General features: G+C 53.8%; 1 protein-coding gene and 1 long non-coding RNA gene across 2 annotated transcripts; one reads left to right on the top strand and one right to left on the bottom strand.

Moving 5' to 3' along the window:
- Positions 1-239: 239 nt before the first annotated feature.
- TTLL10 (tubulin tyrosine ligase like 10) lies at positions 240-16,700 on the bottom strand. Its single transcript, XM_049877575.1, is given in 15 exon segments — positions 240-822; positions 1,058-1,151; positions 1,531-1,647; positions 7,153-7,293; positions 7,886-8,057; positions 9,252-9,423; positions 9,712-9,797; positions 11,352-11,481; positions 11,693-11,811; positions 12,178-12,305; positions 12,308-12,480; positions 13,210-13,643; positions 14,186-14,308; positions 16,378-16,443; positions 16,549-16,700. Coding segments are annotated over 15 exon segments (2,568 nt in total). The 5' UTR covers positions 16,665-16,700; the 3' UTR covers positions 240-325.
- Positions 9,358-17,471, top strand: LOC126072440 (uncharacterized). The gene is made up of 3 exons (XR_007516509.1): positions 9,358-9,760; positions 11,217-11,333; positions 16,386-17,471. It is a non-coding gene; the product is annotated as an uncharacterized LOC126072440 (long non-coding RNA).
- The last annotated feature ends 1,080 nt before the right edge of the window (positions 17,472-18,551 follow it).

Raw genomic sequence — 18,551 nt, 5'->3', positions numbered from 1 at the left:
ACCCCAACCCGGTTTGAGCCGGGATGTTGGAGGCCAAGCAGCTGGGATGAGGGGCTGGCAGGCCAGCAGTGGCTGCTCAGGAGGTTGCCTCCGCATTCTGCGACATCCCTGACCTCCTCATCCCTGACCTCCTGACGCCCTCCAGGACCGGCCTCTGAGACCCAGCAGAGAAGGTGCCTGAGGGGCAGCGGGAGGGCGTCTGCGCTGGGATCCCCAGGGCGCGTGGGGGCCGGCGGGGCTCAGCCAGACCCGCTAATGCAACCGCGTTTGTAACAAAGTAGGCTTTATAGGTCCCCGAGAGGGCGAGCGTCAGAGGCGCTCCAGGTTAGGAGCCCCGGTGGCCCGCGGCCTTGCGTCCCTCGCGCTCTTCCTCGCGCTCGTCCTCCACCGGCCCCGGGTAGGGTTCCTGCGTCGGGGCCCCGCCGCCTGCGAGCGGTTGCCCCGCGTCCGGGGCCTCGGCGTCCCAGAGGTCGAGCGGCAGCCCCGTGGGGCCGGGAGTTGGGGCCTCAGCTTCCTGTGGCGGCGGGGGGCGCCGCTGAGCCGAGGAGGGTCGCCCGCCGCCGGGGCCCCGGGGCGGTGCGAGCCTGCGTGCGCCTGGCCTATTGGGGGCGCGGGCCAGGGGCGGTGGCGCCGAGGAGGCAGTGTCGCAGACAGGCCGGGGTCCCGACGGCGCGTGCGGGGGGCGACAGGCCAGGCGAGAACCACCCAGGCGCGGCCACAGGTCTGTCTCGCCGTTGTGCAGAAGCACAAAGCGGCGCTGCGACAGCAGGGGCAGCATCTTCTGGTTGCGCAGGCTCTTCTGGAAGGTCTCCAGCGCCAGGTCTGTGGGTGTGGGGAGGGCGAGTGGGGAGGGCGAGTGAGGGGCACTGGGAGGGTGGGCAGGGGGAGGGGCGGGGAGCGTGAGGAGTGGGACCCAGGCTTTTAGAGAAGGGGTGTGGGGTTCTAGGTAGGCCCTTCTATGTTGGAGGGCCCGGGTTTGTGGAGGTCTGTGCTTGGGGTTGTGGCCAGGGGTTGAGGGCCCTGAAGGTGTGGAGGGGGCTCCTCCATAGGGGCTCACCCAGGGTCTCCACGACCACACCCGGGATCACTTCCTTCAGGACCTCACAGTTGGTGTGCAGGGCAGGGTTGGAGTTCATTTCCAGAAGCCACACCTGGGGCCAACACTGGTCAGTAGCCCCATCCCCAAGCCTCCTCCGCCAGCAGGAGGTCGAGGCCCTGGTCCCCATTAAGCTGGGTGCCCTTGAACAGGGCACTTGTGTCTGTCATTTCATTCCTCCTATTTGCCCAGGAGCTGAGGCAGTAAGAGCCTATCTGGGATTGGGAGCTGCCTCGAGGAAGGGGTATAACTCTGTCCCAGTGGGAGCAGGGGGCTCAGCCCCTTGGACATGTCCACCTCCAGGGCTGGATGGACCACGGTGGGTCTGGCTGGATGGTCAGGGTATGCACAGATGGCCCCTACCTATTTCACCTACCAACCCTGCCTACTTGCACCTACCAACCTGGCCCCACTGCCTGCATGCTCAACCACACCTTGAAGTTCTCATCGATCAGGAAGTCACAGCCAATGAGGTCGAAGTAGCCTAGCTTGCACTCCAGCTTGGACTTGACCGCCAGGAAGCAGTGGGCCATGATCTGCTGCATCCGCTTCTGTGGAGTGGGGGACTGTCAGTCAGGGCCCACCACCTGCTTGTTGCCTCCCAGCCTGCACAGTCAAGCCACATCTCTCATCTGCAGCTCTCACCTGCACACCCACCTATACCCTCGCTTGCGCACTCATCTGTACCCACACCTGCACAGCTATACCTGTATCTCACCTGCACAACCAGCTGTACCCTTACCTTTCACACTCAGGTTCTTATAGTCACATACTCACAGCCAGAAACTCATTCACACCAGCTTTTTTTTAGTCATTCGACAAATTCACGGAGCTTCTATGATGTGCCACATACTGGGCGTACAAGAGTGAACAAAGTGTACACGGAATCCATGCCCTTGAACAGCTCCCTCATACCAGGGGGGATAGACATATGTAATACAGAAATTATTACATAGGTTGTGCAGCGTAATAGGTGATAAATAGTAAGGGAAAAATGAAGCAGGGTAAGGGGATCACAAGTTCTGGGGGTGTAATGTAAAATGGGGTGTGGTCTGACTGTGCCTCATTGAGGGGATAGTGAGCAGGCAACAGGAGGAGGAGCCATGGGGGTGTTATATCTGGGGGAGGAACAACAGTCATCAGGAGGGGGCATGCTTGGGGTTTTCAAGGAACAGAGCAAGGCTCCTGTGGCTGGGGTGGAGAACAGACGGGGAGAGTAGGAGGCGAGGCCACAGAGATGGTGCCAGTTAGAGCAGGGGGACACAGGAAGGACCTTTTACTCTGAGACCATTGCAGGTCGAGCATAGGAGGGACATGTCTGCCCATGTGTTACTAGGCTCCTTCTGTCTGCTGTGCTGGGAAGAGACAGAAGGGGCCAGGAGGAAGCTGTTACAATAATCCAGGTGGCCAACTGGATTGGCTGATGAATGGATTGTGAGCTGTGAAGGAGAAGTGAATGATGATTCCTAGGTGTTTTGGTCTGAGACTCTGGAAGGATGGAGTCCCCATCGATTGAGGAATGGAGAAGGGCTAGGTAGTCTGAGACGGCCATGGACTTGCAGGTGGGGTGTTGACAGGCAGCGGGATAGAAGATGAGTTCAGGAGAGAGGTCAGGGCCAGATGGTTAAATGTGTAGTCTTAAGCATATAAATGGAATTTAAAACCAGGAGATGGGCTGTCATCACAAACGGGTGCATATAAAAAGAAAAGCATCTAGCTGAGCCTGGGTCTCCAGTGTGCAGAAGGCAGGAAATGAGGGGCCAGCAAAGGGGGCCAGGAGGGAACTGGCAAGGTCTTTGAAACCACAGGAGAAAGTACATCAGAAAGTGAGCTGTTGTGTCCAAAGCAACTGATGGGTCAGGTAAGAGGAGGGCTGGGAACTGACCCCTAGATTTAGCAAGGTGGAGTCACTGGTGACCTCAACAAGAGTGTTTCAGTGGCACAGCGGAGGGTGAAGCCTCAATGGAGTAGGCTCAAGAGAGACGAGGACATCATCAAAAACGGTGGCATAAGGACCTCCAAAAATTCACTTTGCATAAAAGCAACCAAAAAAAAAAAAACTGGAAAACATGGTCAGAATAAACTTTTTCAGAACTCTGAAAATTAACCAAAGATTTACAGCAACTTGGGGAGCATTTATTCAGGAAAAGTGGCTGAATCTCAGTAAGAACTGTGAGTTTCATGGCGTCTTAACCTGCCCTAGACCCATACCCTGCTTCCCAGCTCAGCAGTAGCCTTGAAAAATAACAGCCCACTTTTCTACTATTGGAGGGAGCAGAACAGACCTCATTCACAAAGAATTGTAATTACTTGTTTTGCCTTGGAAAACACCACTTGAAAGGCCTATCTTTATTTTAACCTGATTCAGATTTTGCCTAGTGCTAAAAGCCTCACCCTGGAGAGTGTTTATCAAGAACATTTACAAGCGAGTATTTTAACACTGGGGCCCTGGTGGAGCAGTGGTTAAAAGCTATGGCTGTTAACTAAAAGGTTGGCAGTTTGAATCTATCAGCTTCTCCTTAAAAAAACCCTATAGGAGTTCTACTCTGTCCTATAGGGTTGCTATGAATCAGAACTGACTTGATGGCAATGGGTTTTGGTTTTAACACTGCAGCTGCCTTGGACAATGGATAACAGTTGGAACAAACAATAGACTATCAAAAAAAAGAAAAAAGAAAAAGCTGAGGAATGAGATAGCATGGGCTTTGAAAAGCTCTGACATATTCCTGGTAAATAAAGAAGGACGCATTCAAGCATAGCATTGTGAGCATGCTAAAGAAAGACTGGAAGGCCTTAGGGTCTCGCCTCTGGCTGATGTTGAGGCTTTATGTAAGCAGGAAGTGAAAGCTAAGGCAGAGTTGTAAACTGTCTGGGTGAGTGTTGAAGATGTACCCCAACAACACACACGCACAGCTGCTCCGAAAAGACTGGGAGATTTATCAGTTTCAGGCATTTAAAGGAATACATGTCCAATCATTAGGTGACCACTAAGCTAACCAAGTAGAGACTTCAGTGGTCACACACAACAAAGAATACGGACTTTACAGAATTAGTTCAGAAAGGTCACTAAAACAACAACGACTACAACAAGCAGCAACAACAACAAACCTTGGGGAGAGAGAAGAACTGATTTTCAGAGTTGTCACATTATATTATTTAAAATATCAACTTTTCAACAAAAAGTTATAAGACATGTAAAGAAGAAAGAAAGCGTGGCACATGCACGGGGAAAGAAAATCAATAGAAAGTGTTCTTGAGGAAGCCCAGGACAGCCAAAAAAAATCTTAAGAAAGAACATTGTAGGACTCACACTTCCCAATTTCAAAACTTCCTACAAAGCTACAATAATCAAGACAATGTGGTACTGGCACAGGATCCCACCAACCCAGACCCAGAGCCGTTGAGTCGATTCCGACTCATCTTAGGCATAGGTTAACACAATAGAATTGAGAGTCCAGAAATATACTCATACATCTATGGTCAGTTGATTTTTGACAAGGGTGCTGAGACCATTCAGTGGGGGAACGAATAGTTTTAACAAATGGTGCCAAAACAACTGGATACCCACATGTAAGAGAATGAAGTTAGACCCCTACCTCACACCATATACAAAACTAACTCAAAATGCATCAAAGACCTAAATGTAAGAGCTAAAAGTATAAAACTCTTAGAAGAAAACATAGTGTAAATCTTTGTGACCTTGTGACATCAAGAACACAATCAACAAAAGAAAACAATAGATACACTGGATTTTATCAAAATAAAAGCTTTTGTGTTTAAAACAACACTATCAAGAAAATGAAGACAACCCAAGGAATGAGAGGGATATTTGCAAATCATGTATCTGATAAGGGTCTGCTGTTGTTGTTAGGTGCCACTAAGTTGATTCCAACTCAGCGACCACATGTACAACAGAGCAAAACGCTGCCTGGTCCCTCGCCATCCTCATAATCGTTATGTCTGAGCCCATTATTGCAGCTACTGTGTCATTCCATCTTGCTGAGGTTCTTCCTCTTTTTTGATGACCCTCTACCAAGCATGATGTCCTTCTCCATGGACTGGTCCCTCCTGATAACATGTCCAAAATATGTGAGACAAAGTCTTATCATCCTTGCTTCTAAGGAGCATTTTGGCTGTATGTCTTCCAAGACAGATTTGTTCATTCTTCTGCCAGTCCATGGTATATTCAATATTCTTCACCAACACCATAATTCAAAAGTTTCAATGCTTCTTCGGTCTTCCTGATTCATTGTCCAGCTTTCACATGCATATGAGGCAACTGAAAACACCATGGCTAGGGTCAGCACACCTTAGTCTTCAAGGTGACATCTTTGGTTTTCAACACTTTAAAGAGGTCTTTAGCGGCAGATTTGCCCAATGCAATGCATCTTTTGATTTCTTGACTGCTGCTTTCTTGGGTGTTGATTGCAGATCCAAGTATAATAAAATCCTTGACAACTTCAATCTTTTCTCCATTTATCATGATGTTGCTCATTGGTCCAGTTGTGAGAATTTTTGTTTTCTTTATGTAGAGTTGTAATCCATACTGAAGGCTGTTGTCTTTGATCTTCATCAGTAAGAGCTTCAAGTCCTCAGCAGGCAAGGTTGTGGGATCTGCATAAGGGAGGCTGTTAATGAGTCTTCCTCCAATCCTGATGGCCCATGCTTCATCATGTAATCCAGATTCTTGGATTATTTGCTCACCATACAGATTGAATAAGTATGGTGAAAGGATACAACCCTGATGCACACCTTTCCTGACTTTAAACTACACAGTATCCCCTTGTCCTGTTTGAATGACTGCCTCTTTATCTATGCACAGCTTCCTCATGAAAAAGTAAGTGTTCCGGAATTACCCATCCTTCACAATGTTACCCATAATTTGTTACGATCCACACAGTCCAATGCCTCTTCATAGTCAGTAAAACACAGGTAAACATCCTTCTGGTGTTCTCTGCTTTCAGGCAGGATCCATCTGACGTCAGCAATGATATCCCTGGTTTCACGTCCTCTTCCAAGTCTATATTGAACTTCTGGGAGTTGTACGGCCATGTACTGCTACAACTGCTTTTGCAAAGTGGTTGCGGCAGTACATCCACAGAATTACCATATGACCGGACAAGTCTTCTCCTAGGTGTATACCCAAGAGAAGTGAAAACATGTCCACACAGAAATTTGTACACCAATATTCATAGCAGCAATATTCACAATTGCCAAAAGGTGGAAATAGCTCAAATGCCCAAATAGGAATTATTTGGCCATAAAAAGGATTCATGCTATACCGTGAGTGAGCCTTTGAAAACATTATGCTAAGTGAAAAGCCACGTATTGTATGATCCGCTTACATGAAGTATCTAGAGTAGGCAAATCCATAGAGACAGAAAGTATATCAGTGGTTGCCAGAGGCTGGAAGGGTTGGGGAAGACTAGAGAAAGACTGCTGATAGGTATAGGGTTTCATTCTGGGGGTGATGAAATTGTTCTGGAATTAGTGGGGATGGTAACACCATCTTGTGAAAATCAGTGAAGTGTACACTTTAAAATGGTGAATTTTATGTTGTGTGAATTATATCTCAACTTTAAAAAAGTAGTGATGAGAAGAGGAATTGCAGACACCTCAAAGTGTCTGACTTCCATCACCCAGCTACACACTAGACATACTCTTTAGCACAGTCACACACACCCAGATGGCATATCACATGCCTTGTGCTGGGTCCCATACAGGTCATAACACCACCACACAAACACATACACACAGACATACTTGCAGACACACACAGACACATAGACACGCACAGACACATACACACACACAAACACAAAGACAGACACACATGCACAAACACAGATGAGCGCGCACACACACACAGATATACACACAGATGTAAGACAGACACACACACAGATATACCAATACATATATATACACACAGACAAACACACACACACATAGACACACATGCATCAAGACAAGCACACACACAGATACACACACCCTCAGGGATCTGGCCCTGGGCTCCTGACCTGAGTGCCCCCTGCCCCCCTCCCCAGACAGACCGTGAAGGTGGTGAAGACCCAGTCTCTGGGGAGGCCCTTGGTTTTCCTAAACTTGTCGTTGATGTAGCGATTGAGGTGCTCCATGCTCCACACTGTGTCCTCTTTGAGCAGCACGTAGAGGGGGCTCTTCTTCTGCATGAACTGGGGTGGGGGGAGGAGGGAGTGAAGGCAGGGCCTAGAGACCACCCAGAACCCCCAGAGGCACTGCCCCATGGAGAGTTCTTCTACCACTAACAGCCCCCTAAAGAGACTTGCCCTGGCCCTGCTACCCAAGATGCACAGAGAGCCTGCTCCCCCAGACATCCTCCTGTGGCCCTGTCCACTGAGACCCTTTGACTGATGCCTCCATCCATGGAGACTCCCACTGAGACCCTCATCAGACCAGCTTCCCTTTGGGATTTCTCACCTGCTGAAGCCTCCCTCCTGGATGTGCCCACCTTGACTCCTCCCTACCAAGGCCCTCTGAAGAGACCCCTCCCTTCAACCTCTCTCTTGAGGGCCTCACAGGGACCCAGCACCACCATAGACTCCTCAAGACCCCCACCCCCTTGAGCACCATGGCCTCCATGACTTGATGCTACCAAAACCACAGCTCATATCCAGAGACCCTGGGACTCTAGTACAGGCTAGACCCCCGCTGCTTTCCCAAGCAGTGAACATCATCCTCTGATCCTGTCCCAAGGCTGCCCTGCCCTGTCTGCAGACAGGGGGTCCTCACCAATGGGGGCCTCACCTGGTTGGTCAAGTGGCCACTGAGGTCGTTGGAGTGGGGGTCGTAGAGCCCGAGGGTGAGGCGGGCGTAGCCGTGGCCAAAGAAGACCATGTAGGGCATGGCGCAGGCGATAAGCAGGTACGAACGCACGTCAAACTTCTTACCGTCCAGCAGCAGTGGGTTCCGGATGTACCTAGGCCGGCACATGGGGCCACTGGAGTTGAGTTGCATGGTAGCTGGCCTGTGGCCCTGCATCATGGGGTCCTCGCCATGCCAGGGCCTCTATCAGCTCCTCAGGGCCCTTCCCTCCTGTCCCAGGTGTGACCCTTGGGCTCCCTCCTCTGGCTGAGAGCACTGGTAAGGCGACATTTCTGAACCTCCCCAGGTCTGGCTCCTAGATCCCAGCCCACTGCATGTTCAGCTCTCAATAGGAGCCCAGAGGATGGAAACAAATTGGGCCGGAGACGGCAGGAGGGCTGCCTGGAGGAGGAAGCTGCCTGGAGAAGGGGAAAGGGGCTTCTTGGAGGAGGAAGAGAGGGCTTTCTAGAGGAGGAGGGCTGTCTGGAACGGGGGGGGAGGCTGTCTGGAGGAGGAAGGATCCCTGGAGAAGGAGGAGGGGGCTTCCTGGAGGAGAAGGGTGGCTTCAAAGGATGGCAGCCTTGGAGAGGAAGGGAGGGGAGATCCCAGGTGGAGGAACCTGTAAGATCAGACTTGGAGTCAGGAACAAGCCACTGGGGAGGGGCTTTGGAGGGGGACAGTGAAGAACAGCTGTGACAGTGGGTGGCATCCACCCTGGTGGCAGAAGTAGCCACAGAAGTTCTTGAGAAAGGGAGGAGCGATTAGCTGAACTATGGCCATGAAGGCTGCTTTTTGGGGGTTGGAGGTGGGGTGCTGGGGCTGGGCTGGGCTGAGGGACATACTGACCTCCACTCCCACCCCCTGCCCTGGAGCCTTTGTCCAGAGACCATGTGCTGGTGGTTCCCTGGGGGTGTCTTTTCTGTGTCCCTGACCGGATGTGACATCCCCCATCTCTGCGGCCCCCCCCATGAGGTGAAATGAGCACCGGGAGGGGGGAGGGGCGTAGGTGCCCGGCAGAGGTGTTAACTAAGATACGGCAGGTGGGGTGAGTGCTCTGGACACCGCTTGATGAGGGGTGCTAATGAGCAGTTTCTATTGGCCACTGCAGTTTCCACGCCAGCCCTGAGAGATCATTCAGCAATTTAAAACTAATTGCCTTAAAAAAAAAAAAATTAGGTGCTATTTTTTATAGCTAGGGCCCTGCAACCCGCTGATCTCCGAGAACCCTCACAGGCACCAGCGGGGCCCAGCATCCGCCCCCGCCAAAAGACTCCCCTGGTGGCACCCCTCCTCCGCCCCTGCCCCACACCTCTGAACAACCCGAGCCTGAGGCGCCCGGAATGGCATCTTGCGGTAGACAGGGTCATCCTCGATGCTCTGCGTCTTGGCCTGGAGGGCGGCTACCTCCTCCTGGTTCCTGAGCAGAAAGATGCCCTTGCCCTGGTTGGAGGCTGTGGGCTTGCAGATCCAGGTCTGTGTCTCTGCGGGGAGTGCCACCCTGAGCCCCTGGCTAGCCTCAGCCCTGCCCTTGCCCCTGCTGTAGCCCTGCCCCTGCTGCAGCCCTGACAACACACGCCCTGGCCACGCCCCCGCCTCAACTCTCCCTGTGCTCTGCCTACCCCCACCCCCTGCCTCCCCTTAGACCTAGCCGTGGCCCTGTCCTCCCCCCTACCCTGCTCACATCCCAGCGGTGGCCCAGCCTCTACCCTGTCTTTCCAGGGCAACTCCCCATAGGCTCCCCACACCTGCCTGGTGTCCACTGGCCTCACCATCAAACAGGGCGAAGAAGGCCTCTCGCTCATCCCTGATGTCCAGGCGGTAGGTCTCTGGGAAAAACTCTTCCATTCTCAGGATCCTGGGGAGGAGAGAGGTGAGGAGGATGTGTGTCTGTCCCCTGCCAGCCTGGCCAAGCAGCACAGGGGAGTTGGCTCCTGCAGCCTCCAGTCACACTGCCCTCCCGCCATTGCCTTTATAGGGCACTCTTTGGTCCTCCGCTAGGGGCACCTTCTGGATGCCTGGCCCCTCTCGTGGCTTTTCTCCCAGCCTGCACCAACTCAGACATTTGTGAGTGGTCAGCTCAGAGCTGTGCCTCCAGGGCACAGCACATGGCAGGTAGTCAAGCTAAGCCTGGAGGGTACCAGGCCTCAACTGTTGCGTTTCTTTGATCTGGGCTGCCCTTTTGTCCCTTTCCATCTAAAACCAGGTCACCTTTCCATCTAGACTGGAAACTGCCACTCCTGTCCAGCCTAAGTGCTTCTACCTCTGTGGCTGGAGGCACCTTGGGCTGGCCCACAGGCTCTCCTCATGGGATGTCCTTTCCAAATCGGTACCCCAGGAACATAAGACCTGGCTTGAGTGGGCAGCTTAGTTGTGTTTGGGGGGTGTCTGGGTGGGTGTCTGGAGAGATGGACGATGGCTAGGAGCATGGAGGTAAAATAGGGATGTGTGTGGATGGGTGGGTGGGCAGGAGGATAGATGGATTTTGGATGGAAGTGTGTGGTTGATTGAATTGATTTTGGATGGGTGGGTGGATGGATGGACGGACGGACGGACGGACGGGCAGCAGGCTCAGTGGGTGAGCAGATGGATGGTGTAGACCAGAGCTGCTGGTGGAAGCAGGCAGGGTGTAGGGGAATGATGGGTGGGTAGGTGGATGAAAGATGCCACAGTGTAACGTGAGCAGGTAGTGGGTGGACATGTGGCCGCCTGCCTTGATGGACAGGCAGGTGGGGTACTAGTTGTGGGTGGCTTGTTGGGTGGGTAGGTAGATGCATAAATGGGTGGGCAAGTGAAAGAATGGGTGGGTGGAGAGGCAAGTGGCCAGGTAGATGAATACTTGGAGGGATCAGGTGTAGGTGCGCAGGGGGTGGTGAAGGGGGGAATGCTTGGATGGCAGTGGTGGGGTCAACCAGGGAATGACTGAAGGGATGACAACCTGAATAGTTCTGTGGTGAGCTGTGGTGTGGAGGGGGAGTAGAGGGGAATTGACGTGTTTGGGGGTAGATCCATGTGTAGATAGGTGGAATGGGAGAGGTGGGTGGACTTGGTGAGTAATGAGGTGGGTTGTGAGTGTGCAGGAGTTGGACAGTCAAGAACAGTGCTGGACTGACGTTTGGAACCGCCAGGAGGCAGGTGGATGGGTTTCAGATGAGTAACGCCATGGAGCCCTGGTGGCATAGTAGTTAAGAGCTCAGCTGCTAACCACAAGGTCGGTAGTCATATCCACCAGCCGCTCTTTGGAAACCCTATGGGGCAGTTCTGCTCTCTCCTATAGGGTTGCTGAAAGTCAGAACCAACTTGATGGCACCTAACGACAACGACAACATGGAACAGGTGGGCTGAGCATTCCTCTGTGAAGGACGAAGGTGGAGGGACGTGTCGGGCGGAACGGGTAGGTGGATAGGCTTACTTGGCTTGGTTGGACTGAGATGTCTTGTTGATCTTATTCACGACCCGCGAGTACTCCCTTAGGGCACTGAGCAGCCCTATCTTGGTTGTGAGCAGCTTGTTGTTGGGGAGCTGGTAGAGGAGCTGTTCACCTGGCACGACAGAGCCCTGGGAAGCATGAAGTGGCCACTGCGCAGCCATGGCTACCTCAGTGTCCTGACTACCCCGACTACCTTGACCACTGAGGCCACCCTTGCCACCATGGCCTCCCTGTATGGCAGCCTGACTCCATTTGCCCCTGCTCTTCAGGAGACCCCTGCAGGCTCCCACCTGGGTCTTGACCAGGGTCTTCCCCCTGACTACCTTCCCGAAAGCTGCAGTAAGTGTCCCGGCACTTGACCTCGCACCACTTGAGCTTGTAGTCCTCCCGCCGGCTGTCCTGGGTGCGATGCCAGCCTTTGCTCCTGCAGTAGGCGCTGATTCTGCAGGGGAGAGGAAGCAGTGACCCAGGCCTAGGGACCCTGGGAGAGGGGTGTGGGGACCTGGGGGGAGGGTCAGTGGTGATCCTGGCCTGGGGGCTCTGGGGGAGGGCAACAGTGACCCAGGTCTGGGGACCCTGGGAGAGGGGTGTGGGAACCCTGGAGGAGGGGCAGCAGTGACCTGGCCTGGGGACCCTAGGGGAAGGGTACGGGGACCCCAGGGTAGGGACAGCAGTGACTTGGGCCTGGGGACCCTGGGGAAGGAGTGTGGGGACCCCATCAGATGACGTGGGACTGCAGGCAGCAACCAGAACTAAGGCTGGGCACTGGGGCATGGGGCTGGGGGCAGTGAGAGCAGGCCACCCTCACATGGAGGCCCCGTTGGTGCCCCCGATGTAGAAGAAGGGGCCCTGCCCAGCACTGGGTAGCTGCTTCTCCCCCTCCAGCAGCTGCTCCTCCAGGCGCGCAGCCAGGGGCCTGGTGGCATCAGCGTCCTCCAGGAGCTCTGTGGGCAATGGGCAGTCAGAGGGTGGGTCCTGCCCTGTGGAGGCTCCCCTCTTCCCCAGCTCCTAGCTCTCAGACCCTGCTCACCTGCATCATGGTCCAACTGGCTCAGCTGCCGCAGAAGCCCCTCCTCTCGGCCACTGCCCATCGATCTCTCATGGGCCCAGCCTGAGGATAGGGTGGGGTCAGCCCAGGGGCGGAGGTGTCTGCAAGGCCCTGCCGCCCAGGCTTCTACCATTCCTAGCACCTCCTGGGCATCCCCCCACCACTAGCCTTGGCTGCAATCTCAGCCCAGGCTCAGACCCGGCCAGGGAGGGCTAAGGGCCTGTCACACCTCCCAGGACAGAGGTCACAGTTACCCCCATCTGGAGGTGGAGGTGCTCTGGATTGAAGACAGAGAGATGCCCTGGCCAAATGGCAACACCTTTGGGGCCTCGCTCCTTCTGTCTCAGGCCAGGGGGCTACACAGCAAGGGGCAGGGCACCCTTATCCTCCTTACCAGCAGGGCACAGCTGGGGCAAGGGAGGGGGACTAATGTGTAAGGCTGGGGCTGGGCCAGGCCATCCCCAGGAGGAGTGGGGGTCACAATGTCCATGATGACGTCACGTGTGACTCAGGGGCCCTTGTCCGGTAGAGAGCCGTGGGTCAGCATGGATGAGGGGCTGTGGGGCAGCAGGGGCTCAGGACACGGCTGGGGACAGGCAGGGGCAGTGCACCCACCATCCTGTTTAGCTGGCCAACCTCCCCTGCCCACCCAGCTGGCTCCTCTCATGGGCAAGGACCATGCATGGCTGTTGGACCTGGCTGGGTGTAACAGAGTGTGGCTGCAGCTCCACCTGGACCCAGGGGGCCTTCCCTGGGGGAGGGGGACACCTGCATGGGCTGACTTGTATTCACCCGGTGCTCGGGGGTGGCCTCGCCGGACCACTACCACCCTCGTTCTCTTGCTTCTTTTGGTGGCAGCTTGGGCTCGTGTCGGGGGTCCACGGTGGTGGATGAATCGGGTTCGGCCATGGGCTATGGGTATAGGGGCACCAGGACGGGGGCCCCTTTGAGCAGATTCAGGCCCCACCCTCCTACGGGGCCTCAGGGCTGCCTGAGGTCCTGCCCCTTGGCCCTGGCCCATGGTCAGGCCTGCCCTGCCTGGGCGTGGGTGCCTCTCTGGTTCTGGAGCAGAGGCCTTGGCCTGTGGCCGACTTCGATCTCCTTGGGGCCCCTGGGGAATGGTGCCCCGAGGGGGCAGGGCGGTGTCCACATCCTGTCGGCCCTGGGCATGGCCTCCACTGGCAGAACTGTCCGTTGGGCGTTGCTCCCCACCGCCTCGGCGCCGGCTTTAAGGAAGGAAGCATCAAGCCTAAGGGCCAGGTCAGCCGAGGGCATGGTCTCAGCCCTGTCTGAGGCAGCCAGGCGGTGCTAAGCCACTTCCCATCTCAGCAGCTCCCCCAGATGGCTTTGCCATCCTCACCCGAGGTCCCAGCCTCTTGAGGTCTCCCCGCTCCTGAGCACCCCTTCATATGCTGCCAACTCTGGAATATTTTGGGGAATTTTTTTAGCCAATTTCTCTATGGCTGCTTCTGCTTCACACCAGCAAACAAACCCATTTCCTGGGCTGCTGGGTGAGGGGTGGGATGTGGCCTGGTTGGTAACTGGGGTCCCTTTTGCTCTGTCCACTGCCCTACAGAGGAAGGCCATATCAAGCAAGGGATGGGCAGGGGCCAGCAGAGGGCAGGCAGTGCTGCCTATCCCCTTAGCCCTGGCACCCTGGACATATACATAAAGTGGAAACACAACCCAAGCCAAAGGCCCAAGAGGAGAGAGGAGGCCAGGGCTGTGGTCAGAGCCCTAGTGCAGGAAAGCTGTCTCAAGAACTGACCCGAGACGTCGTGACCAGGAAGAAATGTAGACTTTCTGAAGGTTTAGGAGTGTTCTGCCAGTAAGGAGGCAAGTGTACTGGAAACCGTGGTTGGACGGAGCTGTGGCGTTTGAGGGCCTGCCCCTGACAACAGAGAAACATTTGAGCTTGGTTTGGCACTAGTGGGTACGCAGTCAGGCTCCGGGAAGTGCATTTGGCCCCACAGCAAAGCTCCTGACACATGGAGCTTCCAGAGGCTGCTCATGCTTCACTCTGAGTGTGTGGCCGGCCAGGCCTTTCAGATTGCTGAGGGAAGGCACCGAGGTGTGAGCAAGAGGTGGCACACACACACACAGAAACACACACACAGAGGAAAAGGAGGGAGAGCTGACATGACAACCCACAACCACAACTAGCATGTGCTCTAGAAGAGGGGGGAGACGGTGCCCCCCTAGAAGAGAACAGGGTGCCGTTAAAGCAATAGGATTAGAAAGAGTTTGTGATAATTAAACTGCAGGGTTGGAATTCAGGTCAGAAACTAAAGCACTATCTAGGAAACCAGTACCGGAAGGACAAGCGTTCCAGAGCCATGAGACTCAGCGGACCAGATGGAGAGAGGAAATCGCCCACGGAGCACCTGGAGACACACTGCAGGGGGCTGAGAGGCCAGGGTCAAGCGGTGCCCTCCAGCCTTCCTGTGGGGACGGCAGAGGCCAGGGCTCACAGCTAGGCCACACCTGGTTAGCAGATGAGAAGGCAGGAAAAGTCCCCTGGAGGGTGACCCTTGCTAGAACAGTAATGCTTCCTGTTCAGGGGCTGGCTCCCATGTCAGCAGTGACCTGGGTGATTGGCCTGCTTTCTCTGTGCCTTGGTTCCCTCTCCGGCATGTAGGGTGGGGACAGTGGTAGCTGCCCCAGGTTGCCAGGAAGATGAAGTCTAGACACGTGATGGCTTAGGACAGTGCCTGGTGTGTACTGAGTGCTCAGTAATGATGATGATGGTTAAGACAAGGGGGAGGAGGAGGTGGCAATGTCACCGAGCTTGGGGACAATCAGTGATAAGTATGTAGAAAAACAAGCAGATGCAGAAACAGGGCCGTTACCAACCCCAAAGAAAACAGATGTGTGCTTGGCTGTATTAATTGAATGGTTGTAATATAAACCTGGCTGCGTGTGGGAGAGCAAACCTTTCTTCTAGCACAGTCCAAAGTCAAGAGATAGCTCCAACCGTCGAAATGCAAGAAATAGCAACTTAAGGGCACTAATTAGAAACAGGATGGTAAATTGAAGAAATAGCCGAAAGAGTTACCCTGGGAGTGGGAGAGGGTGGGAGGGGCAGGCAGAGAATTTTTTTTTTTTTTTTTGGTAAGCCTTATGGCTCTATTTGACCTTTCTAACTTGGTATAGGGGGCAGTGGTGGTTCAGCGGTAGAATTCTCGCCTTCCATGCTTGAGACCTAGGTTCGATTCCTAGCCAAGGCCCCCCATGTGCAGCCACCACCCACGCCACTGGGGGCTTTCACGTTGCTCGGATGCTGAACAGGTTTCAGCGAAGCTTCCAGACTAAGACAGACTAGGAAGAAAGGCCTGTCGATCTACACCTGAGAATCAGCTAATGAAAACCCTATGGATCTCAATAATCTGATCCACAACCTATCATGGGGATGGCGCAGGACTGGGCGGCGTTTCCTTCCATTGCCATGGGGTAGCCATGAGTTAGAGGCCAACTCCTCGGTATACTTATAACTTTCACAAAAAAAGTAAATTAAGCAGTGAGGCATTATTTCATGTCGTTCAAGTGAACAAAGACTAAAAGAAAGACCCCAGGTGTGCAGGGACTTGGTGGCATGTGATGTCTGCATTTATCACTGGCCGAGTGGGGGGAGGTAGGAGTGCACCTATGAGGTATCAGAGAGCCCCGCTGGCCACGCTCTGATCCAGTCACTGCACTTTCAGAAATCTCTCAAGGGTGTAATTCTGAATACAGAACAGAGCTTTACATGTGAGGATGTTCGTTGAGGCATTTTTTTACAGTAGGGCACTGTGGGGACTGAGCCCACCAGTGGAGGAGTGGTCCCATAATGGGATCTTACTGACTGCTATGGCTACAGAAGAGCAGGAAAATGTTTCCGAGAGCAGGAAGTGGGAGACGAGGCTGCAGGGTCTGGGTAGAAAGCTCACACCTGGATAACTGATTTTAAAACAAAGGCTGTACCTGGTCAGGTAAAACACCCGGCAGGAAATGACATCCCGGAAAGACGAGCTGAGGACATCTGTGAACCTGGAGAGCGCATCCCAGAGAGTGAAAGCAAACATCAGTGAGCTGTGCAGATCTTCCAAAGGACACTTCACACGTGTGGTAGCAGGGCGCTAACAAGGTGCTGACATTGTCCAGAGGGGCTGGCGCCTCCTGGCTGGGACTGGTGGTCCGGGCGTCTCTGAGGATTCCAAGGGGCTGCCCTTCTGGGTTTGGCTCTGGGGAGCCAGGCCTGGTCCCAGCATGGGGTCCCGTCCTTTCGGGGGTCCAGATGGCAGGTCCTCACCAGGCCCTTGAGCAGCCTGCAGGGGACCCACCCCCACCCCCCTGAGGCCACGCCCTGGATGGGGGGGTGGGTGCCCCTGCACACTGTGGCACGGAGGTCTGACCACAGTGGGGACTTTCCTGTGCCCTCCTTGGAGAGTCTCAGCCCTTCCTGGCTCCTCCCCCTCCAGGCTCTGTGCCCCCCACCTGCTCCAAGCCCTCACGCCCAAGCAGGACCCCAGCCGCTGGGCCCACCACCCTCTTACCTGCCTGACAAGGTGGTGCAGACCCTCTGCCAGGAAACAACAGTGGTGGCCCAGCAACCTGTCTCCAGGCAACGGTCACCGGGCACCGAGGCCACAGCAGAGGCGCCCAGAGGGCTCTTGCCTTGCAGGGCCTCTACATATGTGGGGTAGGGGCTGCCTCTGAGCTGATGGCCAGCCTGGCAGAGGAGGAGGGGCCTGGGGGGAAGGAGGCTGGGGGGAGCTGACCCCCACCACTGAGCCAGGGTCTGGGGTCACTGGAGCCCGTCTTCTCTCACCTTGCCTCATTCCTCCCAGGATCAGCCCAGGCAGGCCCTCTCTCACAGCCTGCTATCATGCCCCACCCACCCCAGGGCCTTTGGTAAGGGTTGGTTGAAAAGAGCTAACCATTTTTTGTCCTAAATTTCACCGATTTCTCCCCAGGCACCAGGCATCGCTGACACTGCATTTTTTTTTTAATTGTGTTGAAAATGCATACTAAAACATTTACCAACATAGCTTTCACATTTACAATTCAGTGACGTTGATTACATCTTTCCTGTTGTGCCATCCTCGCTATCCTTTTCCAAATATTCTACCACATTAACACAAACTTAACGTGTCCTAAGCAAAAATCCCTTCTTTTCCCCTCCCTCTCGCCCCTGGTTGTTATTGTTGTGTGCTGTCTAGTTGATTCCCACTCATAGCCACCCTATAGGACAGAGTAGAGCTGCCCCATAGGGTTTCTTAGGCATAATCTTTATGGGAGCAGATCACCAGGTCTTTTCTCCTCAGAGCTGCTAGTGGGTTCAAACCATCAACCTTTAGGTTAGTAGCCAAGCGCTTAACCTTTGTGCCATCGGAGCTCCTTCTCACCTGTTAACGACTAATAATCTTTGGTTTCTATATATTTGCTTATTTCATATAAGTTCCTTTGGAACCCTGGTGACGTAGTAGTTAAGAACTCGGGTGCTAACCCAAAAGTAGGCAGTTCAAATCCACCAACCACTCCTTGGAAACCCTATGGGGCAGTTCTACTCTGTTCTATAGGGTCAGAACCGACTCAATGGCACCTAACAACAACGTGTCTGACTTATTTCGCTCACCATGAAGGTTCATGCATGTTGTGGCCATGCATCAGGACTTCATTTCTTCTTAGGGTTGCATAATATACCATTGTGTGTATATCCACTCATCTGTGGGTGGACATTTCAGTTGTTTCCACCTTATGGCTGTTGTGAAAAGTGTTGCTATGAACACTTGCGTACAGGTTTCTGTTTGTATTCCTTGCCTTCACTTCTTGTGGGTATATACCTAGGACTGGGATTGCTGGGTCATATGGTGGTTCTGCGTTCAACTTTTTGAGGAACCGCCAAACAGTTTCCTATAGTGACTGTACCATTTTACATTCCCACCAGCAATGGATGAGGTTTCTAGTTTCTCCACAGCCTCACTAACACCTGTTGTTTTCCATTTTTTTTAATCATTCCCATTCTAATGGGGGTGAGTGAGGTGGTATCTCATTGTGGTTTTTATTTGAATCTCCCTAATGGCTAATGATGTTGAGCATCTTTTCATATGCTTGTTGGCCATTTGAATATCCTCTTTGGTGATGTCACTGCATTT

Source organism: Elephas maximus, chromosome 3 (assembly GCF_024166365.1).
Source record: "Elephas maximus indicus isolate mEleMax1 chromosome 3, mEleMax1 primary haplotype, whole genome shotgun sequence".
Classification (NCBI taxonomy): Eukaryota; Metazoa; Chordata; class Mammalia; order Proboscidea; family Elephantidae; genus Elephas; species Elephas maximus.
The sequence above is the reverse complement of the archived record's forward strand: the minus strand, read 5'-3'. Positions and strand labels throughout refer to the sequence as shown.